Source organism: Cornus florida, unplaced genomic scaffold (genome assembly GCF_030987335.1).
Source record: "Cornus florida cultivar Cherokee Brave unplaced genomic scaffold, ASM3098733v1 CherokeeBrave_3.0.0_Hap2_Chr11, whole genome shotgun sequence".
NCBI classification, from domain to species: Eukaryota; Viridiplantae; Streptophyta; class Magnoliopsida; order Cornales; family Cornaceae; genus Cornus; species Cornus florida.
Window position 1 is genome coordinate 87,748,458 of NW_026775581.1, and position 15,746 is coordinate 87,764,203.

Consider the following 15,746-nt stretch of genomic DNA (forward strand, 5'->3'; position numbering starts at 1 on the left):
GCCTTAATCCACCAGTACCTCTCTCTCTCTGTCTCTCTCTTAACAAAAAAATGGCTTTCACACTTCGTTCTTCAACTTCTTTTCTCAATTTAAAAGACACAAAAAGTTTCGAAACACCCAATGACTTCCCTGGCATGGTTTGTTTTGCACAAATCAAGCCATCTTGCCATCTCCGAGCAAAGAATTCAACGCAAGAAGCTCAAGTCTCACGTGAGACAACCTCGCCTTTGGAAGGTAGGAGAAATGGGCCGAGAGAACAGCTTCATGAGCTATCAGGAGGTCATAGAAAAAATGACTCAAGAGTGCCCGTGTTTGTGATGCTACCCCTTGACACCGTATCGTTTGGGGGAAGCTTAAACAAGCCACGAGCAATGAATGCTAGCTTGATGGCCTTGAAAAGTGCAGGAGTTGAAGGAATAATGGTTGATGCTTGGTGGGGGCTGGTAGAGAAAGACGGGCCTTTGAAGTATAAGTGGGAAGGGTATGCCGAGCTTGTGAAGATGGTGCAAAAGCATGGTTTGAAGCTCCAAGTTGTCATGTCTTTCCATCAGTGCGGTGGAAACGTTGGAGACTCTTGCAGGTATGTAAGGGCTTTGGCAATTCTTTCTTAGTCATAAGTTATGACGACGTTATAAATTCAGATACTAACTATCCAAGGCCAGATGTATATGATTTTATATTTTATTATTTTCTCATTCTTTTATGCTATTCTGCATATAATTTTGAGTATATTTCATGTGCAGCACATTTCTCATCCTTTCTCTTACACCATCACTCAGTCAAACAAAATTTAGAATTTTCATTTTCATAGACATCAAACTGCATTATATATATTTACGGGTGTTATGGAATTCCTCAACCTATCCAAATCTTAAAAAAAAAAAAATAATAAATAAAAAAAGCATGCACATACACAGACATACAGACACAGTAACCCACTTGTGAAGTGTAAAACAATAAATATCTTTTCTCTTGAATTTCCAGCATTACTCAATGTTTAGAGACAATAGCTTAGTTTCTCTTTTTCCCTTTTATCATGACAATAGCCTAGTTGTAAATTGTAAATTTTTTGTCTATTTTCATGTTCTGTGTAAATTGGTTGTGCTGGTCATGAACTTTCATCAAAATTTCAGTATTTCTCCACCTTCACCTTCAGGGAGGCCTAGTTGATTCTTGAAGTTTTGTTTTCTCTTGAATTTCTAGCATTGCTTTACATTCAGAGAGATTAGCTTATAGTAAGTTTATTGGTTTTAAATTTTCTTCTTTAGAAAACTTGGTCTTTTCACCTCCATCTTTTGAATCATTAGCATCCTCAACCTAAAGGGAAAAGCGAAGTCATTAATTGTAATACACATTCTGGACTTGATTTTTCAGTATTCCTCTACCCCCATGGGTGCTCGAAGAAATCAGCAAGAATCCTGACCTTGTCTACACGGACAGATCAGGCCGGAGGAATCCGGAGTACATTTCCTTGGGTTGTGATTCATTACCGGTGCTCAGAGGAAGAACTCCCATTCAGGTCTACTCTGATTACATGAGGAGTTTCCATGACAGATTCAAGGATTACTTGGGAGAGGTTATTGTGGTAAGCATTCAACTTCTGCATGTCTTAATTCTTTTGTCTTTAAAGATAAGCCCCGGGGGATTTGAAGTTGATGAAAACAAACTGGAGTTCCAATCTACTTGATAGATATAGAGACACACAAGTGGTTCGACATGTCTTAACAACATTAAACAAGTTTTGATTAAATAATATACATAAAATAATAAAAGTGAATATGTATTATGGGTTAAAACACCTTAATTTTGAGATCTTGATCATATGTATATGTGTTAGATGTCTAGTTATCATGCCTAATGATACACAGACAGGAGAGAGGAGGGGGACAAAATCTAAGAGATGCACTCAAATTTGCAATCTTTTTAGTGTATCAGAATGAAATCGTTTACTTAAATAGAGTTCCAAGCCACTTTGTGCCAAAAAAAAAAATGCCAAAGGTTAGGTTTGTATCTAGTCTGCCGTTCCCTGCACCTACAATTAACCACACTGAATAACAATTCTTTTTTCTAGATAGTGTCTAAGGATCGATCTCAATATCTGTAAACCTGGCAAGCACAAAAGATATTCAAGGCATTGAAGATCATATGCGGTTATGCCATTTTTAGGAAAGAGAAAGCATCCAGCTCTAATGAGTACGGATCTAACATGAAGTAACCAATAAAAATGAACCATGTAACGAATGATATAGAAAATGTTCGACATCCACTGTATAATGGGTCTGATCGAGTAGATGAATGTGTCAGAAACCAGTTTTGCTAGATGAGGTTTAAATGATTAGCATACTGTTAAATATTTTCAGACAGTTTTCCATTGACGTCAAAGAATTTGATTCAGATCAGTAGCTTAAATCATCAGTCAAGCTTGCTTTTCCTACGTCACCTAACCAATTACATAGGCAAATACTGGACTCCTGTCATTTTAAATGAACATATTGCAGGTTTTATGGTCACTTGACTGTACTTAGTAGTGCTCATTAAAAAAGAACCGAACACGAAAGATATACTTAATTAAATGAATGACTAACAAATTCAACTAACCAAATGGTGTTAGCATCATAGGACCCATGGAAGGTTTAAGTAATCCAAGTGGTGGACCACTGACATGTTCAGGACCCAGAAGAGATATTCTTCTTTGCTTTTCCTTCGTACATAGAAAGAATTAACTTCTTTCACTTAAGAAACTCAATTTCTATTCTACTACAGGAAATTCAAGTGGGGATGGGCCCCTGTGGAGAGCTAAGATATCCATCCTATCCAGAAAGCAATGGGACTTGGAAGTTTCCTGGAATTGGAGAATTCCAATGCTATGACAAGGTAAATTTTGGAAGTAGAAGTGCAGTTTTTCTAATTCTATGGCCTGTCAAATTTTAGCACCAAACTGATTCATGACCAATCAACTGAAATATCATGATCAAAATCAAGCACTTCCCGTTTCTACAAAAGTGAAACATTTTACAACGTAAAAACACCATAAAAAAAATGAATATAACTAAATTCTATATTTTTATTTTTTAACCCTAAACAAGTTTCTCTGCTAAAACAGTATATGAGAGCTTCACTGGAAGCAGCGGCTGAGGCAATCGGGAAGAAAGACTGGGGGAGTAGTGGGCCTCATGATTCTGGCCGATACAAACAATTCCCTGAAGAGACCGGATTCTTCAGAAGAGATGGGACATGGAAAAGCGAGTACGGGCAGTTTTTCCTAGAATGGTACACCGGAAAGCTATTAGAGCACGGGGACAGGATCTTAGGAGCTGCTGAGGGAATATTCCGAGGAACTGGTGCCAAGCTATCCGGAAAAGTAGCTGGAATTCATTGGCACTACAGAACAAGATCTCATGCTGCTGAATTAACAGCAGGATACTACAATACTCGACATCGAGATGGTTACCTACCAATAGCACGAGTGTTTGCCAAACATGGAGTGATATTCAATTTCACGTGCATGGAAATGAAAGACAGGGAACAACCAGAGAGCGCAAACTGCTCACCAGAAGGGTTAGTTCGGCAAGTGAAGATGGCAACTAAAACTGCTGGAACAGAACTTGCAGGAGAGAATGCACTGGAAAGGTATGATGCAGGTGCATATGCACAAGTTACGGCAACGAGTAGATCAGATTCTGGAAATGGATTGAGTGCATTTACATATCTAAGAATGAATAAACAGCTGTTTGAAGGCGAGAATTGGAGGCACTTGGTGGACTTCGTGAAGAGCATGTCAGAAGGTGGTCGGAACACAAGACTTCCAGACAGTGACTCGAGCAGGACAAATCTTTACGTTGGATTTATCAAAGAGCATAATGTTAAGAAGAAAAATGAGGTTGCCCTCGTGTAAAGTATATGTTCATTTTCATGTATGATGGTGAATAGTTTAATCCAATGTAGAGTAGTGAAGAAAAGAAAAAAGGAGCAGAAAAGGAAAAGCATATGATAAGTGTGTGTTATATATTTGGCATAACTGACCTAGCTTTGAAGATTGTCAAGGACTAAAAAAATATATATAGAATGAACTGTATATCCATTTCCACATCATGAATGAGGAAATTTGTAATTCGCCATTGTTCACAGGACTTGCTTAAAAGCTGCTATCGGCTCCTAATTTTGGAAGTGTCTGGGTCATTTGAATTAATAATTGTTTTCTACATAAGATAAGAACTAGGAAGATGTTTCTGGTAGGCTTTAATGTTTCTTTATTTTTTCATATTTGTTCTAATATAGATCTAACCTTAAAAGATGGTGACATCTGCCAAGCATAACTACGTAAGAACACAGTTTAAGAGTTAGAGAAAAAAAAGAGTTAGAGAAGCTATTTTGTGCCAAAATAAATAAAAAATAAAAACAAAAATAGATCTGTATCAATTGTACTTTATACCCATCCCATTGGCTAGACCAACATTAAGTAATGGATTGCAGCAATGTCTTTATGTTACTTAGCCAAATTGGGTGTCTAAATGTCATGTAAAACAAAACGACATAATTTTGACATAGTAACCGGTTAATATGCTAATGCAAAATTACAAGATTATAGTTTTACCCGGTACTTTCAAATGATCAAATGATATTGTTTCAATTTTTTTTGTCCCATCACATGTACTGATTAAGATGATATAGTTGTGCCTTGGCGTACATCCAGAATGGAATAATATCACCATTGGTCATAGAAATGCCACATTTTCCTTTTCTCTTTTTTAGAAGGGGGAGAGGGTTAGATTCTAATAAGGTACTCAAATCTCTTTGTTCTTGTATAATATAGTCATCAAAAAAGGGATTCCTCATACAAAGATTGCTTGCATCCCATTAAAGAAAGTAGTCTGGTTAATATATATGCAAACAAGAATTGCAATACGAAATGTGCATGTACACCAAAACAGAACGAATGGGATCATTGCCCATATAAATTGTCTACATTGCTCGCCATTGGAATAAGATGTCAAAGATTAAAGTGGGTTTCTTTTGTCTATTTCATTTTGGTCCAGACCTAAAGCCAAAAATTAGCAGGCATTAACTTAAGATTTCTCGATATATCTATCAATATATCGGGCGAGATAGCAATTTTAGTAACAAAAAATTAACTCATAAAACCATCATTGATGTATGAAGCTTATTGCTTGTCATATGACCATCACCTGGTGTGAAAATATATGCATAATACCCATGACCATATTTTTTGCTTTTAGAATCATGATTCTACTGTTTCATATAAATTCTATCTTCTCCATCAATTAAGTTCATTCATATAATCAAAGAAACTTCTAATGGTGAACAAGAAGACATTTATCTTTAAATGAGCAAGTACAGCATTGTGCAATGCCAAGTGAAGCCACAGGCCCACAACAGTGATCCATATTTAAAATCATGAGTGACACTTAAAGACCACCCAACAACTTTGCCGCTAGGTTTCTTGGACGGGAGTCTAATATCATGCTCCAACCATTCCGGTCACAATACCAGCACAATACAAAGCTGGCAAGGAAATTTGAAGTATCTAATGGCATAGATTCAAAAGAAGTACTGTAACTCAATATTAGGCCAAGCATTTTAGATCAACAACAATTATAGTCTACAAAATTGTCCTGCCACAACAATAAGGTCACTCCATTGCGACTTGGAGGTTGCAGGTTCAAAACGGGAAACAGCCTCTCTGCATGTTGAGTAAAGGCTATGTGCATCTTGGCCTCCCAAGACCCCGCAGCGGCAAGAGCCTTGTGCACTAGGCTGCCTTTTAATAGTCTACAGATTAATTTATTTGAAAAAAAAATCATAAATTCTTTCTAACAAATATTCATCTTTGAACTACTTTTCTTCCCAATAGAACACATCACTAGAGATTATGTATAGGTGAATACTTAACATTTTAAGATTTCAAATTGTCATCTGGAATAAAGAATATTTCTCAGTCAAGGATATTAAAATAAGACATCTAACATAAATTCTCAATCCTGGCACCTGGCTTAGAAAGTGCTTCCAATGAAGACCCAAGTACCTTCAGCGATAAGATCCACTTCCTGACTCAGTTCCAAGAAGAAAGGATGAGACCGACATTTTTTCTCACAGGCCACTAGAATACTAGATGTTGCAATCCTTAACCAAAGCACCTGCAGATGTCATAATCCTAATTAAAGCCCATGGTTCAAGTTCAAAGATGCATAAAAATTCAAGGCTGAATTTTGGAGAAATAGTAATAAATGTTTTCTTCTTTCTTTTTCTTTTTCTTTTACTTTTTTCTTTTTTTTTTCTTCTTCTTTTTCTTTCCTTTTTTTTTTTTTTTTTTTTTTTTTTTTTTTTTTTTGCATAAATGAAGTAGTCCACGATCTTCTGTTGGACATCTATTATAAATGGCATGCAATAAAAGGGATAAGGATTAAATTACTTATACAAACTAGTCCACCCTTGTAAACATAAAAACCACTGTAAATGGGTGTTTTTCCAGCCACACCACTCATCATCAACAAGTAACAAAGGAGAGCAAGATTTAGTTTTCAATCATTAGAACCACACAATAATTACTTCCTCCATCTGTCTCTGTACTTGATTTAGAATAAGGGAGACAAGATTATATCCCACCACTGAAACTTACAGTAGTTCCACACTGATTATTATTAAAGCAAAGAAATACCAAAGTGTCCCTCATCGAATGTGATTAGGTTAAATAACTTCAATACAGGGTGTTTCCAGTTTCAATCGGATTAAGGAGTTATGGTGGTTGAGAGGGACTTGGTTCTTGCTGACAGGCATGATAGTGATTCTGGAAATGGACTTGGTTTCTCTCGGCGAAGTGAAGGTTTGTGTGAGGGTGTTACGGTTTGTGTAGGTCGGGATGTGAAGGTGAAGCTTGATGATGAAACGGCCTCTATTCTATTGAAGGAGTTACGGGACCATTTGGCGTTGAAAGGTTTTCTTTGTGACTCAGGAGGCGTTTTGACTGAGGAGGAGCCTGTTTCACAGTTTTGCTCGCATTCCACTTCTGTTCTTGATGATTGGGAGGGAGCTGCAGGTTCTTCCTTTGATGGGGACTCGGGAATGATTCCATGGGAAGACTTGGAACAAGCAGTGAATTTGGCTGTTCCTTTGGCTGTTATTCCGCCCGGGGGGAATTGGGTATGTGAATCGACTGATGTTGGAGTTAATGACCTTGAGGAGGAGTGGGTGAGGGAAAAGGGTTTGGAAGTAGGTCCTTTGTTAGGTGTTTCTTTTGAGGGTAGGGTGGATGAGGCGATGTGTCTGTTTAATGATGTTCTCAATTCTCATTTTAAGGAAAAGGTGGGTGGTAAGGTAGGGTTGCAGGAGGAGAAAGGGGAGACAGTGATGCAAAGTCCCAATGATTTTATCAAGTATGAAAGGAGAAATAGGGGGTCCAAATCAGGAGGGAGAGGTGGTGGAAGGAGGGGAGGGTTTGCTGCTCCAAGTGTTTCCCTATGAAGCTACAAATTCTTTCGTGGAATGTCCTCAATGACCCAGTTAGAAGGAAAGTGGTGAAGTCGGTGATTCGTAAAGGTAGGGGTCATGTGGTGTGTCCATAGTTGTTAAAGGCTCAAGGCGCACAAAAGCGCAAAGGCCTCCTGGAGCCTGAGGCGCAAGGCGAGGCGCGCGCCCAACTAAAGCAAGGCGCACGTTGAAAAAAAAAAAACCTATATATAAAGATGCAAAAGTCAACTAAATCAATTACTTAAGTTCAATATTCAACATAAAGATGCCAAAGCCAACTAAATCAAGTACTTGAGTTCAACAGTAAATAATTAAACATATTAATATAAAGATGCAAAAGTCAACTAATGAGAATTATGAGATAAAACTAAAACAAACATAGACAACAAAATACTAGGCATCTTTTAAAGTACAAACTACATTCAAATTCAAGATAACAAAATAAATTCATGTCAGTAATTGGTGTTGTAACAAAATAAACCAGATTTCAATTAGCAAAATAAACCAGATTTCCAATTAGCAAAACCAGATTTCATGTCAATTATAAACCAGATTTCAATTTCAAAACAATATTAACATTTCAATTTTTAAAAAAAAATACAGAGCTGCAGTCCAGTTCCAAACTTCCAGTTTAGTTCATAAAAAAAAGAAAAGAAGACAAAGAGCTGCAGTCCAGTTCCAAACTTCCAGCTCAGTTCATAAAAATAAAAAATAATAAATAATAAAAAGAAGACACAGAGCTGCAGTCCAGTTCCAAACTTCCAGTTCAGTTAAAAAAAAAAAAAAGACACATATTTCATAAATAAATAAAAATAAAACTGTGCACAGAGAAAGTTTGCTATAAAGAAGAGAGAGAAAAGAAGAAGAAGAAGAAGAAGAAGAGAGAAAAGAAGAGAGAAGAATCTGCCGAAGAAGAGAGAAAAAAAAGAGAGAAGAAGAAGAAGAATCTGCAGAAGAAGAGAAGAATCTGCCGAAGAAGAGAGAAAAAAAGAGAGAAAAAAAGAAAGAGAAAAAAAGAGAGAAGAAGAAGAAGAAGAAGAAGGAGAAGGAGAGAGAAAAGAAGAGAGAAGAATCTGCCGAAGAGGGAGAAAAGAAGAGAAAAGGAGAGAAAAAAGAGAGAGAGAGAGAGAGAGAGAGAAAAGAAGAAGAGAACAGTGACTTACCTGGATTCGGATCGTGATTCGTGAGAGAAAGTTGGCAGATTCAGATCGTGTCTTTGCTTCAAGCCTTCAAATCACAAGCCTCTGTCTTTCTCTTTGCTTCAAAGTTTCTCAGCCCTAGCCGATTCACTTCACTTTTACACTTTCCTTTTGCTTTTATTTTATTGTTTTCTTTTAGTAAAGTTGTCTAAAAAGTATAATAAACAAATAATAAATAATAAACAAACAGCAAATAATAAACTAATAACAAATACTAACAAATAAAAGGAGGCGCGCCTTTTCCACGCCTGGGGCCTCTCGCCTCTTACATAAAGGCGCACGCCTATTCAAAGGGCATTGCCTTATGCATACAAAGGCGCATGACTTGCGCCTGTAGGCGCCTTGTGCCTCGGGCGTGCGCCTTGTGCCTCGGGCGTGCGCCGTCAACGCTTTTGACAACTATGGGTGTGTCTCCAAGAGACCAAACTTGCTTCGATGTCTGATAGGATTGTGAGGAGTCTTTGGGGTGGGAGATTTGTGGAGTGGATTGCTTTGGATGCTATTGGTTCCTCGGGGGGCATCTTGATCATGTGGGATAACAGATGGGTGTCTAAAGTGGGTGCTCAGGTTGGGCGTTTCTCCGTTTCATGCATTCTTGCTTTGGTTGAGGATGGTGTTCATTGGGTCTTTTCGGGTGTTTATGGTACTTCGGAGGACGGTGAGCACCACTTGCTTTGGGAGGAGTTGGGGGAGATTAGAAGTCAATGGTGTTTGCCTTGGTGTATTGGTGGAGATTTCAATGTTGTTCGTTCTCCGTTCGACAGGTCAACGGGAGGTAGGTGGACGTCTGATAGGGAGGCTTTCTCGGTGTTTATTGATGAGTTTGGGTTGGTTGATTTGCCTTTGGTTGGAGGACTATTTACTTGGTCCAGTGGTCGCTCTCCTCCTACCCTTTCTCGGATTGACAGATTCCTTGTGTCGGGGGAGTGGGATGAGAGGTTTTCTGATGTTGTTCAGGCTACTCTTGCCCGTCCTATCTCTGACCATGTTCCATTGATGTTGGATTGTGGTGGGTTGTGTAGTAGACGTTCTCCTTTCAGATTTGAGAATATGTGGCTGCGGGCTGAAGGTTTTTTGGAGAGGGTCCGTCTTTGGTGGGAGGGGTATGGTGTGGTTGGCACCCCTAGTCATGTGCTTGCAGGCAGATTACGTCTCTTAAAGGAGAATCTTAAGACTTGGAATAAAGAGGTCTTTGGGAATTTGGAATGGAGAAAAAATCGGGTTCTTGCTGAGATTGCGGCTATTGACCAGATTTGACTCTATTTCTAAGGAGGAGTGCTTGGGCTTGGAATTACCTTTTTCTAAGGAGGAAGTTCTGATTGCTTTGAAGAGTTGCAATGGGGATAAAGCCCCAGGTCCAGATGGTTTTACCATTAGATTTCTTCTTGAGTGCTAGGAGGTGGTTAAAGGGGAGGTGATAGGCACTTTTCATGCTTTCCATTCTCGGGGATCTTTTGAGAAAAGCTTGAATTCCACGTTCATTGCTCTCATCCCGAAAAAGAGAAGGGGGGGGGTTAGGGATTTTCGCCCTATTAGTTTGGTGGGATGTATCTACAAGTTGATTGCCAAGGTGCTTGCTTCAAGATTGCGGAAAGTTTTGGATGGCATCATTTCGGACTCCCAAAACGCTTTTGTCGGAGGCCATCAGATTCTAAATTCAGTCCTTATTGCAAATGAGTGTGTGGACTCCAAATTGCGTAGTGGAGTCCCGGGTGTTCTTTGTAAGTTGGACATTGAGAAGGCGTATGACCATGTGAGTTGGAACTTCCTTCTTTACCTGATAGAGAAGATGGGGTTCGGTGATAGGTGAAAGAGATGGATGCATTTTTGTATTTCCAGTGCTCGCTTTTCGATCCTTGTTAATGGTGCTCCTACCGGTTTTTTCTCTAGCTCAAGGGGCTTGAGACAAGGGGATCCTCTCTCCCCCTTCTTGTTCTTGTTTGTGATGGAGGCACTTAGCAGATTGATGAAAAGGGCTTCCGAGTTGGGTCTTTTGAGGGGCTTTCGGGTGGGCAGGGATGCTGATTCTCAGTTGGAGATTTCTCATTTGATGTTTGCTGATGACACTTTAGTTCTTTGTGATGCGAATGTGTCCCATATCAGATATCTAAGATGTGTTTTGATTTGGTTCCAAGTTGTCTCCGGCCTTAAGGTGAATGTGGGCAAGAGTGTTTTGGTGCCGGTTGGGGAGGTCCCTGATATTGAGGCTTATGCTGACATTCTTGGTTGTCGTACTAGTTCATTTCCCATTTCTTACTTGGGTTTGCCTCTGGGTGCTCCTTCGAGGTGTGTGGGGATTTGGAACCCAATGGTGGATAGATTTGAGAGAAGATTGACAAGTTGGAAGAAGCAGTATCTGTCCAAGGGAGGCAGGATCACTCTGATTAAGAGCACCCTCTCTTGTCTTCCCACTTATTTTATCTCTCTTTTTCAGATTCCCTCTTCAGTAGCGGAGAAGATTGAGAGGTTGCAGCGTAAGTTTCTGTGGGGGGGTAGAGGGGAAGATTTTAAGTTTCATTTGGTGCGATGGGAACAAGTTTGAAGGCAAATTCGGAATGATGGGTTGGGTCTCCATAGATTGGTGCCTTTTAATAAGGCCCTCCTTGGGAAATGGTTGTGGAGGTTTGGTGTCAAGAGACATTGGCTTTGGAAAAGGGTTGTGGCTTGTCGTTTTGGGGAGATGAGAGGAGGATGGAGTTCTCTAGAAGTAAGGGATTCTCGGGGGGTGAGTGTCTGGAAATTTATTCGGAAGGGTTGGGATGAATTTTCCAAACACATTCGGTTTCGTCTTAGAGATGGGAGGAGGATCTGTTTTTGGGAGGATGTGTGGTGTGGAGATGTTCCTCTCGCTCTCGCTTTTCCTCAGCTTTACAGGATTGCTTCGGATAGGCAGGCCATGGTGGTTAACTATTATCATCTTGATAATGAGAGATTGGTTTGGGATGTTCGATTCAGGCGTTTCTTTCAGGACTGGGAGATCGAGGAGGCCATTCATTTCTTGGAGCTGTTGTATCGCCAGAGGATTGCGGAGGAGGATTCTGATTGTTGGTCATGGGTTGCTAACTCCAAGGGGCGTTTTGAGGTGAGGTCTTTCTTCAGGTGTCTCTCATTTGATCCTGGAGTTCGTTGTCCTTGGAAGTCCGTTTGGCATTCTAAGGCTCCTCTTAAGGTGGCCTTCTTTGTGTGGACTTCAGTTCTGGGAAGGATCTTAACTCAGGATAATTTGAGAAGGCGAAGCCAGGTGGTGGTCAATCATTGTTATATGTGTCTTCGTGATGAGGAATCAGTGGATCACTTTCTCATTCATTGCTCTTTGGCTAGAGAGTGTTGGGATTTGATGCTTGGCTTATTTGGGTTTTCTTGGGTTATGCCAGGATCCGCTAGAGGGTTGATTGAGGCGTAGAGAGGTTGCCCTGTGAGGGCTCATTGTCAAGATGCGTGGAGGGCTACGCCACTTTGTGTGTGGTGGTGTATTTGGCTTGAAAGGAATAGGAGATATGTTGAAGGAAAGGCGATGTCAATTTCGATGCTTAAATTCTCATTCTTTCCACAGTCTCCTTGAAGGCTTGAGGCCTTTGTGGCCTTTGTATTTTTCTTGGGTTCCGTTCCCCTTTCGAGCGTTTTTTATAAAATTTTATTTATTTATCAAAAAAAAAAAAATCGGATTAAAGCATAACGGAGTTTCTTTCATAAACAAATATATTGGTTAAATCAAACTAATTATGAGTTTCGTGGGTGAATCTGAGTAATCAAAAGAAAACCTTATAAGAATTCCTACCACTCTTTCCCAAAAGTTAACTTCAGGCATCAAGAAATTAATACAATAACCAAAGATATCAGAAATATATGAACAAGTATTTCCCAAAAAACAAACAAACATGAATCCCCCACCACTGCTACATTATAAGCTCACTAAGAATAATTTGCACCATCCCCGCTTTCAAGGATGTCTGATTATAATAACATCTAATAATCCTCATGCCAAGAGATTCTAATGGAATCATTAATGTTGCTATACCACATCTATGTTGTCAGTTGGGATGCAACTCAATCAAGTTGAACCGTACCTTAATACCATAAAGGCATAATTTACATCATGATAAACTTATAAGTGAACTTACTATAGTAAGCAGCCAAATAAGTCTCAAAGATAATTGCATGAGGGTATCATCAATCATGTCAACAAGTCAATTTAACCTGACCTCAAGCCAAACCAATGTAACTCAAACTCAGAAAATTGAGCTGAGTGATAGAATTAGATTACAGTCACGTCATGGGCAGAGTGTTCTACTTCCGATATTGAGCTCAGGTGAACTTTCAACTGAACCCAACTTGCACAAATCGCAGCCTAGTTGTCACCACCATCCCATAAACCAAGCCGACTTTGTGATAGGCCCTAACTACAAACTCTCACAATGGACGTATGCTAAGAAAAAGAGCCAAAGAGAATTAACATTCTCTAAAGTACCATTCACATCATATTCTTCTGCACTTCTATTGCACTTAGAACCTTCTTATTACCGTATATTAAGTCTAATATAAGAAACCTATAATGTAGTAGTTAAATCATCCAATCTATTATTGCAATTTATAGCATATTTAGAGCTCAAAAAATAAGTAAAGCAACCAACCCATAAACACAGGCCAAGTCAGACATGTCTAATATCTCTTTGCATTCTTTCATTTCAATGTTTGCAATGAAGCCCCACCATACATTAGAGCACCAACAAGTGTCAGCTTTAGTGGCATCTCCTGCCACCCTAAGAGAGAGGTGCAAGGTTCAAGTCATGCTGGGAAGTAGGTGTATACACCTAACTCATCAATATATAGATATTCGCATGTGCATGTATGCATGAATCTACAAGTATCATACTAACTCTTATCAGTTCCAGATCCAATCAAGACAATTCAATTAAGCTAATTGCAGCTTTTCATTTCTACTTCTGTAAAATTCATTATCACATTAAGAATTATCTCTTTCCTTTCTGATAGAAACTATTCTCTCTCCTCATTCTAATCAAGTTATTTCTTTGGATTTTCTTACTCTGACAAGTGACAGTTCTTCCTGTGAAGCCATGCTTTCCTATGATTCAGTGACTGCCAATTTTAATTTCTCAAGTTCAAAATTGTTCATATATTATAGAGTTGTGTTAATCCTCGTATTAAAACAGTACACTTAATTTAAAATAAATAAATAAATAACACCAGGCTGTCATATTCTATATAGGCAACCTTGTGGAGACCTAATTGTACAAGAAAAAGAAAATGCTTCAGAAGTGTTCTTTCCACAACTCAGCCTTCAATGAAATATGATTAATCTTTCATTTCCTAAAGCCAAAATCACTTCATTTTTTATCTCAAAAGCAAAAAATCTCCATAACACAAACATAACTTGTTATTTCGCAACATTAATATCACCATTTTTGCACTCAGAAACTTTAATTTCTGGCCCGAAACATTATAATTATATATATATATATATATATATAGAGAGAGAGAGAGAGAGAGAGAGAAGGGGATACCAATTTAGGAATGTGGAGGAGAACCAGAACCAGAATCGCCACGGCGAAGATTTTCAATCAAATCGCCAAGCTCCTTGCGAGCAGATTCTCTGCCGAACATGAAACCATACCTGGGAAGACATGGATTGTCCAATTTCAGTCGAATACCAATAATTTTAACAGAAAAATGCGAACTGATGTGGTTAAAAACCAAGCCCTAACTTTCTCAAAGAAGAAAAAAAAAAATGAGCTTATGTGTGGAAGATAGAGAGAGAAAGAATTACCAGCAGGAAACAGCGGAGAATACGCTTGCGGCAGCAACTGTTTGAATGAGAGTGAAGGATTTCTGCATTTTAGATATGTTGTTTGCAACAATTCAATATAGAGAGAGAAAGAGAGAGTAAAGTGTGATATAGAGAGAGAGAGAGAGAATAGTAGTTATATGTGACTTCCAAGGGTTTAAGGTGGTGGATTGGGGGCTCAGAGATGGCGTTGTAGAGTTTGGTTTGTTGCCTCATAATATAGCTTTTGCTCAGAGTTTCGAAGTTCAGACTCCTAATTTTGTTTTTGTTATTGTTTTTTTCTCTTCAAACTGTAAAAGAATTCCCAACAATAATTAATTTATAATAAATTAATAGTAATTTTAATACTTGATCATTTTTAAATTAACAAATTACACAGTTGCATGGTAAACAATTAATAATTCTATAAAATTCCTACTAAAAGTTATTAAAATTATTACATTGAAAATTTACATAAAATACATTCACGGAAAAAAAAAAAAAAAAAAAATTACATAAAATTGCAATAGTGGATATAGCATATAAAGAACATACATGCATAGTTTCTCATCAGCAGTGAATCTCACTTAATTATGCAAATATATTCTTATAGAATTATATATATATTCAAGGACGGAGTTAGGATTTCAAGTGACAGGGGCACGCTGCCAAAAAAATACATAGTGTATATATATATATATATATATAATATAACAACTCTAAAATTCAAAAGACAAAGAAGAAGAAAATTATTCAAATAACTTTACAAAGAAGAATTTTTATAGTATGAGTAGAAAAGGAAAAAGGAAAGAAAAATGAGACAACTTTTTAAAAAGAAAAAGTTAAAAAGTTTCATTTTGACATTTTCAAAATTTTCTATTAAGGAAATTGGAGGTAAAAGAATAAATAAAGAAAAAATAAAGAGATAATATTAGGAACCACAAAATTTAGGAGGAGCACTGTATAAAATTTTTCATATATATGAAAAAAATTACCATATATATTATAGAGTGCGGGCTAACTCAGGGGGCACGTGCCCCCTGTGTCTTCTTTATTGGCTATGTCCCTGAATATATTGACAGTCTAATAACTAATACTAGGCATGTAATAACTTGATAATTATAATAATTAATCATTTTGGATGAACCAACTACTTTATTGCACAGTAAATCATTAATAACTCAATTAACTAATATTTAATATTTTCAAAAATTATAATAAATTATATTATTACAATGAAAACTTGGACACAAATACACATATGCAATATAAATACTATA

At 37.9% G+C, this 15,746-nt stretch overlaps 2 protein-coding genes across 2 annotated transcripts; one reads left to right on the plus strand and one right to left on the minus strand.

Moving 5' to 3' along the window:
- Window positions 1–4,125, plus strand: LOC132285612 (beta-amylase 3, chloroplastic). Its single transcript, XM_059787801.1, has 4 exons — window positions 1–580; window positions 1,375–1,585; window positions 2,764–2,874; window positions 3,104–4,125. The coding sequence occupies exons 1-4, from the start codon at window positions 51–53 to the stop codon at window positions 3,893–3,895; spliced, it is 1,644 nt and encodes a 547-aa protein (XP_059643784.1). The 5' UTR covers window positions 1–50; the 3' UTR covers window positions 3,896–4,125.
- Window positions 4,126–5,776: 1,651 nt separating this feature from the next.
- Window positions 5,777–14,725, minus strand: LOC132285613 (uncharacterized). The gene is made up of 3 exons (XM_059787802.1): window positions 14,470–14,725; window positions 14,207–14,316; window positions 5,777–6,155 (listed from the first exon to the last, which is right to left on the minus strand). Exons 1-2 carry the CDS (start codon window positions 14,535–14,537, stop codon window positions 14,211–14,213), a joined length of 174 nt encoding a protein of 57 aa, XP_059643785.1. The 5' UTR covers window positions 14,538–14,725; the 3' UTR covers window positions 5,777–6,155; window positions 14,207–14,210.
- Between the last annotated feature and the right edge of the window lie 1,021 nt (window positions 14,726–15,746).

Bases quoted from the DNA above. Each gene is read 5' to 3' on its own strand.
- LOC132285612 (XM_059787801.1), top strand. From the start codon at position 51: ATGGCTTTCACACTTCGTTCTTCAACTTCTTTTCTCAATTTAAAAGAC. The intron at 581-1,374 runs GTATGTAAGGGC...TTGATTTTTCAG, and splicing joins AACGTTGGAGACTCTTGCAG to TATTCCTCTACCCCCATGGG. The intron at 1,586-2,763 runs GTAAGCATTCAA...ATTCTACTACAG, and splicing joins ACTTGGGAGAGGTTATTGTG to GAAATTCAAGTGGGGATGGG.
- LOC132285613 (XM_059787802.1), bottom strand. From the start codon at position 14,537: ATGCAGAAATCCTTCACTCTCATTCAAACAGTTGCTGCCGCAAGCGTA. The intron at 14,317-14,469 runs GTAATTCTTTCT...ATGTCTTCCCAG, and splicing joins TTCTCCGCTGTTTCCTGCTG to GTATGGTTTCATGTTCGGCA.